Source organism: Engystomops pustulosus, chromosome 5, assembly GCF_040894005.1.
Source record: "Engystomops pustulosus chromosome 5, aEngPut4.maternal, whole genome shotgun sequence".
Classification (NCBI taxonomy): Eukaryota; Metazoa; Chordata; class Amphibia; order Anura; family Leptodactylidae; genus Engystomops; species Engystomops pustulosus.
Genome location: NC_092415.1, coordinates 144,162,379 through 144,183,387, shown reverse-complemented (window position 1 = coordinate 144,183,387; position 21,009 = coordinate 144,162,379). Strand labels below are relative to the sequence as shown.

At 43.5% G+C, this 21,009-nt stretch overlaps 1 protein-coding gene across 1 annotated transcript in view; it reads right to left on the bottom strand.

The window, feature by feature from the left end:
* The window catches only part of SFRP4 (secreted frizzled related protein 4), a 33,698-nt gene continuing 12,689 nt past the window's right edge, over positions 1-21,009 (bottom strand). Inside the window, exons 3-7 of the mRNA XM_072153292.1 lie at positions 19,134-19,214; positions 17,928-17,993; positions 16,908-17,106; positions 5,100-5,163; positions 1-725 (exon numbers count right to left, since the gene is read on the bottom strand). Coding sequence (XP_072009393.1) covers positions 549-725; positions 5,100-5,163; positions 16,908-17,106; positions 17,928-17,993; positions 19,134-19,214 — 587 coding nt within the window. The 3' untranslated portion in view covers positions 1-548. The remainder of the gene's footprint in view (positions 726-5,099; positions 5,164-16,907; positions 17,107-17,927; positions 17,994-19,133; positions 19,215-21,009) is intronic.

Sequence of the window (21,009 nt, the reverse complement as noted above, 5' to 3'; positions counted from 1 at the left end):
GATAGGTCATGTCTTATCTCTACTTGTGCAGCTGCATGGCCCTGACACAGTACAATGGGTAATACAGCCATTTAAATGGATGACCATATTTCCCATTGAAGTAAATGTGGCCGTGTGCTACCCATATTGAAAGGGTGCGGTATGGTTAGTAGATGGCCGAAAAAAACCATTAGTGTGCAAGGGGCCTAAATCTATTTGCTGAAGTTCTGGTAGTTGTTTAATAGCTTAATTTCTGCTGCCAGGTTCACTTTGAAGTAAAGTTAAAGGGAATGTTACTCATATAAATATAGTGCAAAAACATTGCTTTTGCCATTGCAAGTTCCTTGATATAAAGTATTTTTTTTCAATACAAATCCCAAACTGATGGATTGTAGTGGTCAAAGTATAAAAAGCCAACATTGGTAAAGTGCAGCAAATAAAAAGTCACTGCAGGATCCTGCATAATTGATCCTGTTGGAGGAGTTTAGGGGTAATATGTTGTGCCACTGTAGCCAGCTACTGACCCTTATCATGCAAATGATATGTTCTTTGTTGAAACATACAGCAGTTCATCCTCCTCTCTCTTTTTGGGCCTTCTTGGTTTTAATGATTTTTTTGGAGAGCGGAGAAGGGTTTAGGTTCCTAGAGCTTGTCTTTGGTGGTCCACTACGACCACTTCGTCCCACATTCTTAATTTTTTCATGTGCCGTTTTCACTTGCTGCTCTTGTAATGTTTCTTCCCATCTCTTAAAAATAATTGAATGTGCAATATTTATTGATTTTGCAGCCATTATACACATTAACAATGCAAGGAAGGCAAAATAAGACATTAGCTTTCATATATAAATGTAAACAACACAATAGTTTATTATGTTTATGTGCATATTACTGCATTATGTTTATTAACAAATTAGTATAGTATGTGTATATTTCCATGCAGCATGTCAATTTGTCATCCAATGAAGGATTACAAAGACATTTCAGCAAATAAATGTTATTGTTTGTATAATGAAAAGTTATACAATTTACAAATATATTCCAGTGTCAATACCTGGTTTCTAGATCTCTGCTTCATTGGTTCATTGGTTATTTTCAGTGGATAGAAATCTGACCATGGTCACACAGGTGCACGGCTCGTTATAACACACGCTCTCTATGATACTAACGAGCTGTGCACCTGTGTAATCATGGTCAGATTTCTGTCCACTGGAAGTATATAGAATGACAGCAAGCAGCGATCTAGAAAACCATGAGGAATTGATACAGAAAGTATATTGGCAAATATATATCCCTATATGTCTCTTTTATGTTTTCAGATTTTTTTAAATGTCTGGATATTTTATTTTGATGTCACACAACTTTTGATTTCACGCGACATCAGTTTCCTGTATTTTCAAGGAGATTTCATTATTGTTTTTAATGAGATTTGAAATATATAATATTAGAAACCCCCTATGTATCACTCCATTTTCAAATCTGCACCCCTCAAACTATCAGAAACAGTGTTTAGGAAGATTGTTAACCCTTTGAGATCTTCATAGTAATTAAAACAAAATGGATGTAAAATTTAGAATGCTCTGATTTGGTCAGTAATACATTCATTTAGCCCTAAAATTTACACATTCACAAGAGAAAACTCATTTAAAAAGTTTTTATGCAATTTCTCCTAAGTACAGAGACACCCTACATGTGGACGTCATTGTTGTATGGGTACACAGTGAGGCACAGAATGGAAGGGGAGCCGTGCCCTAAGTGTTTTGATTCAATGGTGCACTTTTGTGAGCTATAAAATATAATTGTTTTTACATTACCGTATATACAAAAAATGTGCTGAAAAACGTCCCCTTGGCTTATACACAAGTCAATACTTAAGTCAATACTTAAGATCGTGCTGGGCGCCGCTGCTGACGTCATACTAGGCGCCGCCCAGAATACAACAATGGCGGCACCCCGCACGATGTGACAGAAGAGGAGCCAGGAAGCCAGAAGACGAGCCGTGCGGACATCGGGGGAGCAGCGCTGCACATCGGGGCCACCGGAGGGTGAGTATATAAGTTTATTATTTTTTTAAATTCTGGGCAGGCTGTATACTACTGGAGGCGAGCTGTATACTACTGGGGACTGGCTGTATACTACTGGGGACTGGCTGTATACTACTGGGGGCAAGCTGTATACTACTGGGGGCAAGCTGTATACTACTGGGGACTGGCTGTATACTACTGGGGGCAAGCTGTATACTACTGGGGGCAAGCTGTATACTACTGGGGGCAGGCTGTATACTACTGGGGGCAGGCTGTATACTACTGGGGACTGGCTGTATACTACTGGGGGCAAGCTGTATACTACTGGGGACTGGCTGTATACTACTGGGGGCAGGCTGTATACTACTGGGGGCAGGCTGTATACTACTGGGGGGCAAGCTGTATACTACTGGGGGCAGGCTGTATACTACAGGGGGCAAGCTGTATACTACTGGGGACTGGCTGTATACTACTGGGGCAAGCTGTATACTACTGGGGGCAAGCTGTATACTACTGGGGACTGGCTGTATACTACTGGGGCAAGCTGTATACTACTGGGGCAAGCTGTATACTACCGGGGACTGGCTGTATACTACTGGGGGCAGGCTGTATACTACTGGGGGCAAGCTGTATACTACTGGGGACTGGCTGTATACTGCTGGGGCAAGCTGTATACTGCTGGGGGCAAGCTGTATACTACTGGGGCAAGCTGTATACTACTGGGGGCAAGCTGTATACTACTGGGGGCAAGCTGGGCTGGCTGTATACTGCAGGGGGCAGGTTGTATACTACAGGGGACAGGCTGTATATCATAGGGGGCTGGCTACATACTGGGGGGGGGGGGTCTGTGACCAATGCATTTCCCACCCTCGGCTTATACTCGAGTCGGCTTATACTCGAGTATATACAGTAATTATGTATGGGGTCGGTAATGATTGTGACCTGCCACACTAAAGAATGGAGGAGGTGCACTTTTAAATACATATTATGCTGCACATTGTACACCATAATATGAATATAACAGTGCACAACTGTGGGAGCTCAGACATTTTGGGGAAAAAATTCAAAATGTGATGGAATTGGCAACAAAACAAAGTTACACCATTTTCTTATGAGGTTTGTTTTTACAGCTTTTATTGTGTGATCCAAATGACACATCCCCATTATTCTTTGGGTCAGTACAATTACAGAGATTCCAAATTTATAAAGTTTGCTAGCTTTAAAAACTTTTTAAAAAAGTATCAAGAAAGTAATGGGTCTGACATCCATAACTTTTTCATACTTTGATGTACAATGCTGTGCAAGGTTTACATTTTTGCAGGGTGAGATGGTTTTCATTTATACCATATTGACAACTGTACAACCTTTTGATCACTTTTTATTACCACTTTTCATGGCAACCAACGTTACAGGGAGGACCCAGTGAGCAGCCAATATAGCATTGCCCATGTATTGGTGCTGATTAGCCGCTGTGGTTGGTTCCACTGTGGCTCCTGACAGGCTCCCAACATCATTTGCAGGTTTGACCTTGGTTTTTTACTGGCTCCCCAATTGCAGCCAGTTATCCATTTACCCCTTCACGAAAGGTTGAGGGAATTTTATGTTGGCCAGTCATGAAGGGGTTGATACAGATAAACCGGCATCCACAATAATGGGGGTGCAGGCTGTAGGAGAGAAAGGGGGACATGAGAGACCAGGATGTATGAAAAGGAAGGGATGTGGGACATGGAGTTGCAGGCTTACTTAAGATATCCTAAATATTAACATCCTCTTTCTGCATTCCATACTCCTACTCTGTCCTTATAGAGGATTAATACAATCAGCAAAACTATCTGTATTAAAATACTCAGGTCCTATTGGCTGTAAAGAGAATCCCTGCACAGTTCCAACTTTCCATAGGAAGTACGATCAGCTACTGCTCAGAAAAGAGAGATTTCTTGCTCAGCTTTTGACAACTAATTGTGAACCTGAGTTTGGCCCACAGATAGTGCTGGAAACTGAGGAGATGTGTATACACCAGACAATGGACACCAGTTACTAGACTAAAACATGTGTCCATTATTCCATTACTTTACAGTAATCTACAATCCTCCTCATTTGTGTATAGGGATTGAGTTCTAACTAAAAATATACTAAGCATGCTAGCCTGGGCAGGGAGAAGCTTGAAGGAAGTCACCTAGTAGACTCTTCTCCATATGCCTGGCTGTTATAATACAGGCGGTCCCCTACTTAAGGACACCCGACTTACAGACAACCCATAGTTACAGACGGACCCCTCTGCCCCATGTGACCTCTGGTGAAGCTCTCTGGATGCTTTACTATAGTCTCAGACTGCAATGATCAGCTGTAAGGTGTCTGTAATGAAGCTTTATTGATAATTCTTGGTCCAATTACACCAAAAATTTTGAAACTCCAATTGTCACTGGGGCAAAAGAAAAAAAATTGTCTAGAACTTCCATTATAAAATATACAGTTTCGACTTACATACAAATTCAACTTAAGAACAAACCTCCAGACCCTATCTTGTATGTAACCCGGGGACTGCCTGTACATATATTCTTTATAACACGGGCACTTAAAAGTTAAAATGTAGCTGCATTGTTGAAACCCTCTTAATAGGTTCTGAGCTTGTGAACAATATCTATGGCTGCTCTGCTAAAGCTGTGATTGACAGCTTGCTTTCCTGCATTCAGTTCCCTTGGTTTAGCTGGATGTGTCTGGAGGTGTGGATAAATGATCCAAATAGTGGTTTGGCAGTGCCGAATATCTACATTAATACTTAATCCTCGGGTTACCCTGCTGGTTATACAAGTCTCCTCTCACTTGTAGTATTTATTCTATTACCATATTGCTATGTATTCTGACCCTTGCTACATTTTTGACTACTCTTTTGCCTCTTCATTCCATACCTCGCTGCTATAATGGATTTGACCATTTGTATGAACTGTTGATCAGTTATCTGTGGGTTAGCACGGGGCCACGGAAACAGGTAGGGACAGGGGCTGTGAGTAGCTCAGGGCCTGCAGCTCTTTCTCTGTCTTCAAAATAAGACGTAAACATCTAGTACAGTAGTATTAATAAATATGTGTTAAATATTACCTTAAATCTCTTGTTTAATTGGTCTTTCCACTTTTCCACAAAACAGCCATCAAGTAGCATCATCCTAGGAATTAAATGTATTCCAAAATAACTAAATGTTAAACAGAATTCATTAAAGGCAGAAAGAAAAAAAAAGTAATGGAAACTGAAACAAATGGTTATAGATCAGTACAAATAAACATTTGTTTTGCAGATTGTGCTGATTTCTATAGAAATCTCATTTTTATTGAAGCTGTCACCTGTACATGGTTACAAAAAAGAGGATGTGTGATCATACCACGGGTTTGTTATAATGCCATACTGTACTCCCTAAAACATAGATTTCTAACTTACTACCCATTGAAAGTCTGCAGTAGTCTATCGATTAAGTTTAAGCCCAGTTTTAAGTCATTTTAGGTTAAAGTGGGTAGTTACTTTTGCCATGTACACTTTATGGTATGCAGATGTTTTTTTTTAATTAAATGGCTATGGTTATTAAAACATACAATTTTAATTAGTTTAAAAACATTTATATTACATTTATTTTTATACTTACATAAAATTGTGAAAATCACTCATAATATAGTATTCATGCGGAAGGATTGCTATTTACAGATTTGATAATGCGCAGTATAGACGTAGACCAGACAGTCTAAATATGCAACACACTGGTGGCATGTGGATCTTTAGATTGTCAAATGTTGTATTAGGTCAAATTTTAGATCCCATTAATACAATAAAATCTTAATCCCTACTACCCTTTACCAAAACAAAGCCATTTCCACTAACCCAACCTTTCTTGTCCGAAAAGATACATATGAAGTGCACACATACTATATGAATGAAGTCAATGGTATTAATAGGATAAACAGAAATCACATGGCTCAGCATGACAATTCTATTATCAGTGTCTAAAGTTGTACTTCCTTTTTCTATGTGTGAATTCTGTAACAGAGCTGCCACCGTTGCATGTCTTGGTACTCTTATTGTTCCAGTAGGCTAAGGCCCAATGTGAATAATGGCTTTTTTCTATAAAATTTTGGGAAAGATTTGGAAAGTTTAATGTCTGACTTGTGCAGAAAAAACAAACTGGCACTTGACAAAGGCCAAATGTGCAAAATACATTTTCCAGGATTGGATATGGAAAACAATACCTCTTTCAGGGAGCATGACTTTTTTAAAAATCAAACTTATTTTTACTGTTTTTGTAACATATACAAAAAGTCGTTGTATGTACTTTATAAGGAAGCATGTACACAATCAGCCACACATGGTCTGTATTTTCCTACAATCCTGAAGTACAATAAACCTAAGGACATTTATCCAAAGCATGTATCTTTTAAATGGACAAAATGCAATAACAAAATAAAAATACCCATACCCTCCCCTTTCCCCAGGGAGCATGACTTTTCGTCCATCCCATACACAACTTAATATATACCTGCAAACTGTATCTTCTACTAATTGAATCTTGGGAGTTGGAGCTTTTTGGTGGCTGATTGTAGCACTGTAATCCCTAAAGCTGGACATACACCAGCTATTCCTTCTACCTTCTTACACATGTACACTGGGTGGCCCATATTTATTAAAGTGTTTGTGCCAGTTTTCTGTGTGATATTGCAGCTGCGACAAGGCTTCTGACAAGGTTATTACTAGAGATGAGCGAGCACTAAAATGCTCGGGTACTCGTTATTCGAGACGAACTTTTCCCGATGCTCGAGTGCTCGTTTCGAGTAACGAGCCCCATTGAAGTCAATGGGAGACTCGAGCATTTTTCAAGGGGACCAAGGCTCTGCACAGGGAAGCTTGGCCAAACACCTGGGAACCTCAGAAAAGGATGGAAACACCACGGAAATGGACAGGAAACAGCAGGGGCAGCATGCATGGATGCCTCTGAGGCTGCTTAATCGCACCATTATGCCAAAATTATGGGCAACAGCATGGCCATGACAGAGTGACCGAATGAGGCTAGATAGCATCTAAAACATCCAATAATTGACCCTGACACTATAGGGGATGGCATGCAGAGGCAGCGGCAGCGGCAGCAGCGGCAGGCTAGAGAGTGTCATGGCAACATACACTAAATGGACTCAGGCTTCAAACCAATGGGTGGCAGAGAGGAACCAAAGGAGGTGAGCAAGAAGCGCTCAAATAATATCGGTACATGATAAAAGTTTGCCAGTATATTTTGTGGATTACACAGCAGGGTGGCGACAAAGTTAACATGGAAGCCATGAAAACAACCCAAAATTCTGCCTGACACAGCTCGTTTGATAAGGGGACCATGTATGGAGGCAGTGAACTAGTAGTAGATTAAAGGTGCTGCAGTTAAAACTATGTTAGTTGGACCTTGGCATGGAGCTGGCGCTCCGCTGCCAGGCAAGCTTTCGCCAATCCAAGCCCCTGTCTCTAGGCTACTCCCCAAACAGCACTTCTAAGAATCTTTTGTATAAGATCAAGTGTAGTAGCGTTCTTATAAGTTTAGGATATGGCGGGTGAGGGGAATGTAAACAGATGCGCAAGAAGCGCTGAAATAATATCCGTAAATGGTAAAAGTTTGCCAGTGTATTTTGTGGATAACACAGCAGGGTGGCGACAAGGTTAACAACTTTGATGTGGAATCCATGAAAACAACCCAAATTTCGGCCTGACACACCTCGTTTGATAAAGGGACGATGTATGGAGGCAGCTATATAAACGACTTTTGGAGGTAGCAATGGAGACAACGTGTGGAGGCTGCTATGGAGACAATTCAATTTGGATAGTGCCTGTATGTGGCAGTCCAAAAAAGTTTTCAAACCAGAGGAGCAGGTAGGTGGCCCTCCAGAAAAATGGAATAGATTGAGTGCCTGTATGTGGCAGTCCAAAAAAGTTTTCAAACCAGAGGAGCAGGTAGGTGGCCCTCCAGAAAAATGGAATAGATTGAGTGCCTGTATGTGGCAGTCCAAAAAAGTTTTCAAACCAGAGGAGCAGGTAGGTGGCCCTCCAGAAAAATGGAATAGATTGAGTGCCTGTATGTGGCAGTCCAAAAAATTGTTTAAAACAGAGGACCGGGTCGGTGGCCCTCCAGAAAAATTAAATGCATAAAGTACTATAGGTAGAGCCAGTGGGCCCTGTCAAAAAATAGCCAGTTTCCTCTGCTTTACTGTACAAAGAGCAGGAGAAGGAGGAAAATGAGGAGGAGGAGGAGGAGTGGATAAATTATTCAGGTTGAGCTTCCTTCACCTGCTGGAGATTGGAAATTAGGAGAAATCCATGCTTTATTCATCTTGATAAGCGTCAGCCTGTCAGCGCTGTCAGTCGACAGGCGTGTACGCTTATCGGTGATGATGCCACCAGCTGCACTGAAAACCCGCTCGGACAAGACGCTAGCGGCAGGGCAGGCAAGAACCTCCAAGGCGTACAGCGCCAGTTCGTGCCACATGTCCAGCTTTGAAACCCAGTAGTTGTAGGGAGCTGTGTGATCATTTAGGACGATGGTATGGTCAGCTACGTACTCCCTCACCATCTTTCTGTAAAGATCAGCCCTACTCTGCCGAGACTGGGGACAGGTGACAGTGTCTTGCTGGGGTGACATAAAGCTGGCAAAAGCCTTGTAAAGCGTACCCTTGCCAGTGCTGGACAAGCTGCCTGCTCGCCTACTCTCCCTCGCTACTTGTCCCGCAGCACTACGCACTCTGCCGCTAGCGCTGTCAGAAGGGAAATACTGTTTCAGCTTGTGCACCAGGGCCTGCTGGTATTCATGCATTCTCACACTCCTTTCCTCTCCAGGGATGAGAGTGGAAAGATTTTGCTTGTACCGTGGGTCCAGGAGAGTGAACACCCAGTAATCGGTGCTGGAATAAATTCTTTGAACGCGAGGGTCACGGGATAGGCAGCCTAGCATGAAATCTGCCATATGCGCCAGAGTACCAACGCGTAAGAATTCGCTCCCCTCACTGGCCTGACTGTCCATTTCCTCCTCCTCCAACTCCTCCAATTCCTCTTCTTCTGCCCATACACGCTCAACAGTGAAGGACTCAACAATGGTCCCCTCTTGTGTCTCGCCAACATTCTCCTCCTCTTCCTCCTCCACCTCCACCTCCTCCGATATGCGCTGAGAAACAGACCTAAGGGTGCTTTGGCTATCAACAAGGGAATCTTCTTCCCCCGTCTCTTGTGAGGAGCGCAAAGCTTCCGACTTCATGCTGACCAGAGAGTTTTTCAACAGGCCAAGCAGCGGGATGGTGAGGCTGATGATGGCGGCATCGCCACTGACCATCTGTGTTGACTCCTCAAAGTTACTCAGCACCTGACAGATATCAGACATCCACGTCCACTCCTCATTGTAGACTTGAGGAAGCTGACTGACCTGACTACCAGTTCTGGTGGAAGTTGACATCTGGCAGTCTACAATCGCTCGGCGCTGCTGGTAAACTCTGGATAACATGGTCAGTGTTGAATTCCACCTCGTGGGCACGTCGCACAACAGTCGGTGAGCGGGCAGTTGGAGGCGGCGCTGCGCTGCCCTGAGAGTGGCAGCATCTGTGCTGGACTTCCTGAAATGCGCACAGATGCGGCGCACCTTCGTGAGCAAATCAGACAGATTGGGGTATGTCTTGAGGAAACGCTGAACTATCAGATTTAACACATGGGCCAGGCATGGCACATGTGTCAGTCTGCCGAGTTGCAGAGCCGCCACCAGGTTACGGCCGTTGTCACACACAACCATGCCTGGCTTCAGGTTCAGCGGTGCCAGCCACAGATCAGTCTGCGCCGTGATGCCCTGTAATAGTTCTTGGGCGGTGTGCCTTTTATCGCCTAGGCTCAGCAGTTTGAGCACCGCCTGCTGTCGCTTAGCGACGGCACTGCTGCTGTGCCTAGAGCTACCGACTGATGGCGCCATGCCCACGGATGGTCGTTCGGAGGAGGAGGTGGAGGAGGGGTGGGAGGAGGAGGAGGCAAAGTAGGCCTCAAACACCTGGACCGAGGTAGGCCCCGCAATCCTCGGCGTCGGCAGTATATGACCAGCCGCAGGGTCACACTCGGTCCCAGCCTCCACCAAGTTAACCCAATGTGCCGTCAGAGATATATAGTGGCCCTGCCCGGCAGCACTCGTCCACGTGTCCGTGGTCAGGTGGACCTTGTCAGAAACGGCGTTGGTCAGGGCACGGATTATGTTGTCTGACACGTGCTGGTGCAGGGCTGGGACGGCACATCGGGAAAAGTAGTGGCGGCTGGGGACCGAATACCGAGGGGCGGCCGCCGCCATGAGGCTGCGAAAGGCCTCGGTCTCTACTAGCCTATAGGGCAGCATCTCCAGGCTTAGCAATCTGGAGATGTGCACATTAAGGGCTTGGGCGTGCGGGTGGGTTGCACTATATTTGCGTTTCCGCTCCAGCGTCTGGGGTATGGAGAGCTGAACGCTGGTGGATGCTGTGGAGGATCGTGGAGGCGACGATGGGGTTTTTGTGGCAGGGTCCTGGGCAGGGGGCTGACTATCAGCTGACACAGGGGAAGGAGCAGTGGTGTGCACGGCCGGAGGTGAACGCGCTTGTTGCCACTGAGTGGGGTGTTTAGCATTCATATGCCTGCGCATACTGGTGGTAGTTAAGCTAGTAGTGGTGGAACCCCTGCTGATCCTGGTTTGGCAAATGTGGCACACCACAGTCCGTCGGTCATCCGGTGTTTCCTTAAAGAACCTCCAGACTTCTGAAAATCTAGCCCTCGCCGCAGGAGCCCTTGCCACGGGAGCTTCACTAGTTGACACATTTGGCGCTGATGCACCAGCTCTGGCCCTGCCTCTCCGTCTGGCCCCACCACTGCCTCTTCCAACCTGTTCTGGTCGAGGACTCTCCTCCGTCTCAGAAGCACTGTGTTCACCCGGCCTCTCAACCCAGCTTGGGTCTGTCACCTCATCATCCTCCGATCCCTCAGTCTGCTCCCCCCTCGGACTTCCTGCCCTGACAACAACTTCCCCACTGTCTGACAACCGTGTCTCCTCATCGTCGGACACCTCTTTACACACTTCTTCCAGTACGTCAACAAGGTCATCATCACCCACAGACTGCGACTGGTGGAAAACCTGGGCATCGGAAAATTGCTCATCAGCAACCGGACAAGTGGTTTGTGACTGTGGGAATGGTCCAGAAAACAGTTCCTCAGAGTATGCCGGTTCAAATGGCAAATTTTGCTGGGAGGGGGCAGACTGGGGGGGAGGAGGCTGAGGTGCAGGAGCTGGAGGAGTGCCGATTTCGGTGACATGGGTGGACTGCGTGGAAGACTGACTGGTGGACAAATTGCTTGAAGCATTGTCGGCAATCCACGACATCACCTGTTCGCACTGTTCTGGCCTCAACAGTGCTCTACCACGATTCCCAGTAACTTCAGACATGAACCTAGGGAGTGTAGCTCTGCGGCGTTCCCCTGCTCCCTCATAAGCAGGTGGTGTCTCACCCCGCCCAGGACCACGGCCTCTGACCCCTGCAGTAGTTGGACGCCCACGTCCCCGCCCTCGTCCTCTACCCCTAGTCCTCGGGTTAAACATTTTGAAAATGAGAGTTATAACTTGAATTTTTTTTTTAACTTTTTTTTTAACTTTTTTTTTTTTTTTTTTTTGTGTTTTTTAGTTTTTAAAACCAAACGATGCTATCCTATTGCTATGGCTATTTTATAGCCAAGTATGAAAGCACACTGCTATGCCAGATGAGATGACGCTGAGTTATGAAAAAAATAAACGTAAAATAAAAAAGGAAATGGCAGACTGTGCCTAATTGAAATACAACCCCGGGCCCTAATAAATTTTCCCACTTCGGTCTTTGCGATGGATATGTGCGTCACTAAAACACAGTGGTCGCTAGTCTGACTCCAAATTGCTCACAATTTACTAGTAGATGCACTGCAACAACTACAGCCACCAGCAGATCAACCAGAAATCAAATATATATAACGCTACTGTAGGCGTAATTAAGCCGTTTGTATTCTCCTATGGCTATTTTCTAGCCAAGTATTACAGCACACTACTATGCCAGATGAGATGACGCTGAGTTATGAAAAAAATAAACGTAAAATAAAAAAGGAAATGGCAGACTGTGCCTAATTGAAATACAACCCCGGGCCCTAATAAATTTTCCCACTTCGGTCTTTGCGATGGATATGTGCGTCACTAAAACACAGTGGTCGCAAGTCTGACTCCAAATTGCTCACAATTTACTAGTAGATGCACTGCAACAACTACAGCCACCAGCAGATCAACCAGAAAACAAATATATATAACGCTACTGTAGGCGTAATTAAGCCGTTTGTATTCTCCTATGGCTATTTTCTAGCCAAGTATTACAGCACACTACTATGCCAGATGAGATGACACTGAGTTATTAAAACAATAAACGTAAAATAAAAAGAAACTGGCAGACTGTGCCTAATTCTACTCAAACCCCTAATAAATTTTCCCACTTTGGTGTTTGAGGTGGATATGTGTGTCACTAAGAGCTAAACACAACGGTAGCAAGTCCCCCTGCTAATTCCTCACAATATGGTACTAGCTGCAAATAAAAAAAAAAAAAAATTATAACGTTATTGTAGCCCTAAGAAGGGATGTTGGGTTCTTTTAGAATCACTCCTGCCTAACAGTAAGCTAATAGAACACCCTAACGCTTTCCCTGACCAGCAGCAGCTCTCTCCCTAGCGGCATCCAGACAGAGAATGATCCGAGCAGCGCGGGCAGCGGCTAGTCTATCCCAGGGTCACCTGATCTGGCCAGCCAACCACTGCTATCTACGTGTAAGGGTACCACGTCATGCTGGGTGGAGTGCAGAGTCTCCTGGCTTGTGATTGGCTCTGTTTCTGGCCGCCAAAAAGCAAAACGGCGGGAGCTGCCATTTTCTCGAGCGGGCGAAATACTCGTCCGAGCAACGAGCAGTTACGAGTGCACTAATGCTCGATCGAGCATCAAGCTCGGACGAGTATGTTCGCTCATCTCTAGTTATTACCAATGCGATAACCCTTTCAATAACCACTGGATGCTTTCTCTCACAGATATTTTCCAACATCTGGGTTTAATAGCTGTACATGGCGGTTCAAGATCTCATTCACTTCCGGCCACTTTTCGTGGAGAGTGGTAATGAAGTGTAATTTACCTTCTTTTTTAGTTTTCTTTTTTATCAGTTCTTTAGATAAATTTTTTTTTTAACAAGGAGTAAACATACATAAGCACATTCAGTTCTATCAAAGAGGCTCTGTTTACATCGAAATGGGATCTTGGCTCTGTCCATAATACATATTCAAATAGACAATAACTGTAAACCATTGCCCATATAAAGTGTCAGCACAGTTCTATTATGGTTGGTATACACATATAAAGGAGAACTGATAACAACGCTTAATAAAGTAAAAGTAAAAATAGAGGGGTTGAGGAGGGGAAAGTAAAGGTTTAGGGAAAAAAGAGGGGGCGGGGATTTGGCACTTTGCCCTTTTTTTTCACCAGGTATTCCCTAGTTCGCTGTCTGTAAGGTTACCTATGTGAGTAGGAGCACACAGGTCACACCTTATCAGGGGGTAACTCTGAATCCTCTATAACTTTGTAGGCCCTGCCTTCCGCTGGCTCTGTACTCAACCCACGGTTGCCAGGTTTTCGCAAACTGAGACTGCAAAAAGCCCAGCTTCACAGTTCCTCCATGCGACAAATCTGCACTACCATATCCTCTCACACGGATACGGGGGTGCACAATTCATTTTTAGTTTTCACCTGTAAAAGGTCCTCCCTGTTAGTACGAAGGGCAATGTTATATGCAGCTTTTATTTGCCTTCCCGTATAATGACATGTAATAAGCTCGTCAGAAGCCATTTTGCTCGCCAAACATAAAAAAGAACAGTGATTTATCCTGGATTTTATCCCTGTGGGAAGGGGCGTTGCCATGGTTACAAAAGATCTGGGGCATGGGCCACAATGCATAGACCCTCATTTTATAATCTCCCCTCTCACAGAAATTATACTCCGGATTCTGGTTTACTATGTCCAAGTTATGGCTCTCACACTTTGTGCTGTTTCACATTACTATGTGATCATGGCCGTGATGGGTGTCCCGTGCCACGGACTGATCGCTATGTTGGAGATTTATGTGCATTATATTCATGTGCATTATATTGATATATGATTGATTGATGATTCTTGTTTCCCCAATATGTAGTAGAGCTAAGCACTGATCACAGACATGATCACAGACTTATAATGCAAATAGAGATGGTAGTGGAGAGAGCCAATGGACAGGAGACAGGGACATTTGGGGCTCTAGCAATGCCCCTGCCTGTGGGATTTGCCAAGCATGTAAAGTCCTGACTAAAAAGACCTTGTTTGAAGACTGTATGGTGCTGTAATTTATGTATTACAATGTACTTGTAAATTCCCATACTTTGGAACTGAGAGATAGAATCAGCAAGCATATAAAAAGTATTAAAAAACTAGGATAAGATGAAGATGGAAGCAGAAAAACAAAAAAGGTCCTTTACAACTACACCCATAACCTTGATAAATCTTCCCCAATGAATTTATAAGTTACGTTCCTTAAAACCAAATGGACTGAATGAAACCTTTCATTTTGGTCGCTTTCTATCATAATAATAATTTCCAACAGAGATGCTTTTATTCCTCCTTTTAGTGGAATATTTTGATATTAGCGGTAGCGAGCAACAAAAGATGCCGTGTAAGTAAACTAAAGTCTCCTCCCCTCAGGGGGTGCCCTGGGATCCATATACCCAATCAAAAAGTCCCTTCCCCAAAAGACCTCCTTCCAGATTGAGGCCGTCACTCACCCCCACTAAGGCAGCAACGAATCCACCCTACCCACCTGTCATATGACTCCGGTCACATGATCGGACTGGAGTCAAGCGTCACTATACCATGGTAACCCCACAGGCGATGCGGAAGCTCCCATTCTGCGTTGACGATCTCACAGCCCAGAGTGACTGAGTTGCAGGGATCAAAAGAGCTACAGGAGAGTCTTCCCATATTAATAGATGGGAAACCGGGTGGCAGCTAGGTGGAGCAATAAGATCCAACAACTGGCTCCAAACCCCACCACCAAAGAGGATAGTGTCTCCGATGGTAGGAGAAGGGTGAGTATTAAAGGTCGACAGACCTGGGTCCCAGAATGACAACAACGGACTAGCACTCTCTAAATGATAGTGGCCAGTAATCAGTCTGGATTCCCTAATGCACCCACGGTAAAAAGTGTCAGGGTTCAGGGTCAGTGGAACCCCTGGACCACTGTGGGAGATGGTACTAGCCGACACCTGGGACCAGAATCTAAGTGGCACCTGGTCTTCACCAGAGCCCGCCGCAGAGCGGGCTGAGGCAGGGTGCCACCAAGTCGTTCCACAAGTGAGACTAGCCCGCGGTGGCAGTGTAGAGCAGGAACAAGGAATAGCGTAGGGAGCACAGGAAGCTTTCACTATGGCAAGGTAGCTAAAAGACCCGGCAGGGAATCCTGGGAACAGCCTGCCTTTAAGGAAACCTGGAACTGCCAGCACCAATCAGCAGTGCGCTGGCCCTTTAAATCTTCTGAGTGCCGGGGCGCCAGTGCCCTAGGGAGCGGGGACGCGCGCGTGGGCCAGGCTGGACAGGAGCAGGAGAGTGGAGAGGTGAGCTCAGTGCAGGGACCCGAGCAGCGCCATGGAGAGGGGCAAGGGTGTGCCCGTGACAAAAAGGAAATCTGGGGACAAATGGGACAGAGCCTGTGAGGGGACCAAAGATATGGCGGATGGTCCAGAGGTGTAAGGTGAACCTTATTAGTTACAGAAAGGGAGGCAGGAAACTTGTCCATGGTGCCCCGCAGGTATCCATGTGTCAAAATAGGCAAATTCAGGTCCTCAAACTTCTGGGAGGTCTCACTCATTCTATCGCCTGAAACCACAATGATTTATATTTGTCACTATGTTTCTCCCAAAAGTGTTTGGCAATATTGTTCTTGGTGTCCCTAATATGTTCTCTAATGCGATTTCTAAATTGGCAAAAGGTTTTACACACATAATTCATAAAGCGTTTTTTTAAAGTTGCAACAATTGTGACGCAGACATAAAAATTGGCCTTGTGGTATGCCCCATTATAAGGGAATGGGGTGGCAACTTTCCAATCTCATCAAACTGCTTATGGCAGTTTCTTTCCTATGAACCTTCGTCTGGAGAGAGCCATCCTCTCCAAGGAAGATTGCCAATTCTAGGAAAGTTAATGATGTATATCACTGGTGAAATGGATCCCCAGATTATTCACATTTAAGGCTCCCACAAAATCATGAGTCTTGCACTGACGATGTCCATGATATCAGGACATTGTCGATGTATCTCAACCATAGGGAAACCGATGATGACCATCGAGACATCTCCTCCTAAAAGAGCACAGTTTCCTCCCACCAGCCGAGGTACATAAACTAACAATATCACTTAGAGCCAGTCCAAGTTCTTGGCATTTTCGCCTGTCATTGTGTTTAAAAATTGTATCCATTTAAGTTTACGGCCAAAGAGATGTATGTTCTTCACCCAGGAGAAAAGATCGAATTTTACTTTAGGTACAAATGAGAGCCCCTTGCTTAGCAGGCACTTTTTGGCTTTATTTAACTTGTGATCAGATAAATTAATAATCTGAAGATCATCAGTGTGAGATGTCAATCTTTGTTGTCCCTTTGTTGTTTTATTATAGGACCCCCTTCCTTATTTTAATACAGCTGTGAATAAAAGATTTTGCAATTCCTTTTTTTTACTGAAACTGGTCTCCTCATTATAAAAGATCTTTCTATCAGGACAACAGCAGCATATTATATTTCTGTTTTGTAATAATAATAAAATATAATTTCTCACCTTGAACGCCACTGATAGCACATGATAAGTACATCTTGGCTAGGAAGTAACTGTGGACACTGACAAGAAGAGTTTGTGATAAGAGGAACTTGAGGTCGAGGAATAGCTGTTGAAGATTTCAATGTCTCTTTCACCTCCACCATTGTAGTTATTTCATTGCAATTGCTTCTAGTGATGCTTTTCACTTTTGCATGAATTACTATTAAAAACAGTAAAAATATACATTTAGCTGTCTTTCTTTTAGTCTTGGGACCAGAGCAGTGATGGACAAAAACAGTAGAGGGCCATTATATTTTTTCATACTGCATATCCCTACATCTAGCAGTAACAATTTACATGTATTTATTAGCCTATTTTAACATAACAGTATTGCACTTACTAACCTGGTCTATAGAGTAACTTGGTCTTTGAACATCTTTATTTTGACAATACGTGTCTTTATCTCTGTCCTTTTTGTATTGTGCATTTTGTTCAGATATCATTCTGTGGTGCAAATAGTCAATAATTTTTTCAACGTTAAGGTAAAAATCATCAATAACAATGCCCTCTTTACTTCTCAGCCATGTATGTTGATAACTTGATTATTTGGTCTATTCTAAAAATCAGTTTATTTGTTTTACAGCTGTTATATGTTTTACAGATGAATGATTGTTGATACATGCTTGGCGGCTGCGCCTGTGCCCAAGTCATGTCAAGAGATGGGCGTGTCAAGGCCTATTGTGTCCTTGATCACAGCATTATGAAATGATCAGCATTTCATCTGCAGATAGATGTGGTCAGAAGTCTAAATCTGGCACAATGTAAAAAGAACATTTTGTCAAATTGGAGCCTAAACCATAAACTATAACCCTTTTTCTATCAGAACAATGTGTGACATCTATTGTATATGGTGGTACAAGGTATCTTTGTGGAAGCCATAGCTATCGCTTCTTACAAAATGGAGATGTTACAATACCAAGTTTATGAGCGGTAAGATCTATCTTGCTGCAATAAACATAAAATTGTTTATTTATCACTTACCATAGCTGTAATTTTTCGACAAGTACATATTTAGGCTAGGTTTGATTGTTTTACATTTACAGCGATCTGCAAAGATAGAAAACAAATCAGTAGTAATACAAGAATTTAAACAAATTTTCAAAAATTTAAAGTAAGAAAGATCTAGTGAATCCTAGGTGAATGATATCTATAAGTAAATAGAAATGGCCAGTGTCCAATTTCCATTGGAGAGGGGCTTGCACATAGTGGTACAATTATGCAAAATGGTATTTTTCTACTTCATTTGTAACTGGACTGCAAACATGTAGCATACTAGGTCTCCCTAGTTGTACACCATTTATCATTGTCTACCAGATGTTATACTGTGACTTTGGCAGTTTAATTCACTGCGACTTAGGTTTTTGTTGCAAGTGTTACAGCAAAAGCACTCCAGACCTATGGCAGCTTAGAACGGAGTACCAGCCATGGTGCTCTTGTTGAACATTATTGAAGCCTTTATCTTTGGACTCCATAGATCCCTGAGTGCAGGTAGCAACTTGGGGGACTTGATGCCTCCTCATGTTTTGCATGGACTTTTTTGCAATTTTTCCCCACATTTAACCATTTGCGAAAAATTTGCAACAAACTATGCATATATATGCAAATGCATACTAGGAAAAAGTAAAACATCAAAAAAGAGGCCCTATCATGACATCACAGGACAAAAAAATTCCTGTGTTAGATTTGCAACAAAATAGTGTTAATAAAGATGCAAATGAAAACAAAATATGAGAAAAAGGGATAATTCCCCCTGTATTCCAGACACGCCAAATTGGTGTCCTAGTCCCCCCCCCCCTTAAATTCCTCTAGTGGTCATATCCCTTCTTTTTTTTAACTATCCAAATAATTTTAATCTTTGCATTTTTATTCCCTTGACCTTTAATCATTTGACCTCAAAATAAATATCATTTTTAGAACTAAAAGTTCTGCTGTTTAAAATATATAATATACAGTATAATATGTTTAGGACCTGATTATGATGTGCATAATCTGTTTGGAATAAAATAGCACTATGTACACAAAAGAAATATTTGCATCCAGGATCTTTAAGGTGCCCACGAATCATAATTTTTTTGGGTGCACCCATATTGATAATTTTCAAAATTAGCACATGACAAAACAGTTCTCCGTGCCCTCCAGAGGACAAGAACTTCTAAAGGATCAGTTATGAGAAAACACAGACTTTACCCATGTTTATACTTTTGCAATGATTCATTTTTGGTCTTTCTGGGAGTATGACATCTTGTGTAAACTCCGTCCACTTTATATCTAAAAAGAACAAGACAAAAATTGCCAATGAAAATAACAGCACTGTGCCAAACACACCAGGAGAAACATGAGTCTTCACATACACCTCTTGAACCGGATTAGACGTTCTCTCCACATCTGCAGTAGAAATGCTTTTAGTAGTATTAAATAAACGTGTGCTTTTCATGGCTCTATCAGTTTATTGTTTTAATAACACATTTTTCTTTTAATAACGTTTCACAACTATACAAATGATTACAAAGAGGGTTCTAAATCGATGCATCTGAGGCAGCCAAACCAAACAAAAAATTGATGAACAAACAACTTCCCTTTTTTGCTAGTCAAATTATTTAAACAGGTGCAGCAGTAATTTCCGCTCATTACCTCTCATTATCACACACTGGCACATTTATACAAGTGACTTCACTTGCGCAAGTGAAATTCTGTACAGATGAACCTGTATGATCCTGAGATTCGTCCCATGGTAATAATCACAAAAAGGCAAATGATGCTTTTTTCTGAACTGCCAACCTGCTTTATGTTTATTTAATAGTCAAATGCTTAAAGTAATTTATTTAATTAACTAAAGAAGATCTCTCTATTTTATAACAGTGACACCCGCAGTCTGTGGGGGGAACTGCTTTTGATAGTGTTAGTACTTTCCAGTTTTTCCTAGAACCTGCTGGAAGGTAGGTGGGACATGCTAATGTTGGCCACACCCACAAACCCTACCTGTAACATGATTTGTGCAGTTGGTAGTTAAGTTGAAACCACTTTTGGCCAGACATATCTGTCTGCTGCTGTTAAGTGGAAAATGGAGATCAAGAGGGGCAGCTGAAAGTGAGAGTGTGAGTTACCACTACTGTTAGTGGGAAATACTCAGTCCAAGTCGACTTCAGTATATAAGGTGACAGAGTGTTATTTGTCCTCTGTATCACATCTTCCTAGGATTCAAAGGAGAAGTTGTACAAGGACTTTTGAATTTTTCTAGGAACCGCAGGTAGTAGCCTTTTGCTTGGACTAGATACTTACCTATATACTCGAGTATAAGCCGACCCGAGTATAAGCCGAGATCCCCAATTTTACCACCAAAAACTGGGAAAAACTACTGACTCGAGTATAAGCCGAGGGTGGGAAATGCATTGGTCAAACCCCCCCAGTAGTATACAGCCTGCCAGCCCCCAGTAGTATACAGCCTGCCAGCCCCCAGTAGTATACAGTCTGCCAGCCCCCAGTAGTATACAGCCTGCCAGCCCCCAGTTGTATACAGCCTGCCAGCCCCTAGTTGTATACAGCCTGCCAGCCCCCAGTTGTATACAGCCTGCCAGCACCCAGTAGTATACAGCCTGCCAGCCCCCAAAAGAATACAGCCTGCCAGCCCCCATGTAGTATTTAGCAGCCCCTAGTAGTATACAGCAGCCCCTAGTAGTATACAGCAGCCCCTAGTAGTATACAGCGGTCCCCAAGTAGTATACAGCAGCCCCTAGTAGTATACAGCAGCCCCTAATAGTATACAGCAGCCCCCTAGTAGTATACAGCAGCCCCCTAGTAGTGTACAGCAGCCCCTAGTAGTATACAGCAGCCCCTAGTAGTATACAGCCAGCCTGCCCCCACAGCCCTTAAAAAAATAAACTTATATACTCACCCTCCGATGTCAGCGCGGCTCCCCGATGTCAGTGCGCCCCGTCTTCTTTCTTCTCCGCGGCTCCTCTTCTCTCTTCCGGCATGGACGCGGCCATGTTTTCTTCTAACATGCGCATACTATGACGCGGCCGCTGCTGACATCATAGTATGCGCGGCCACTAAGAAAACATGG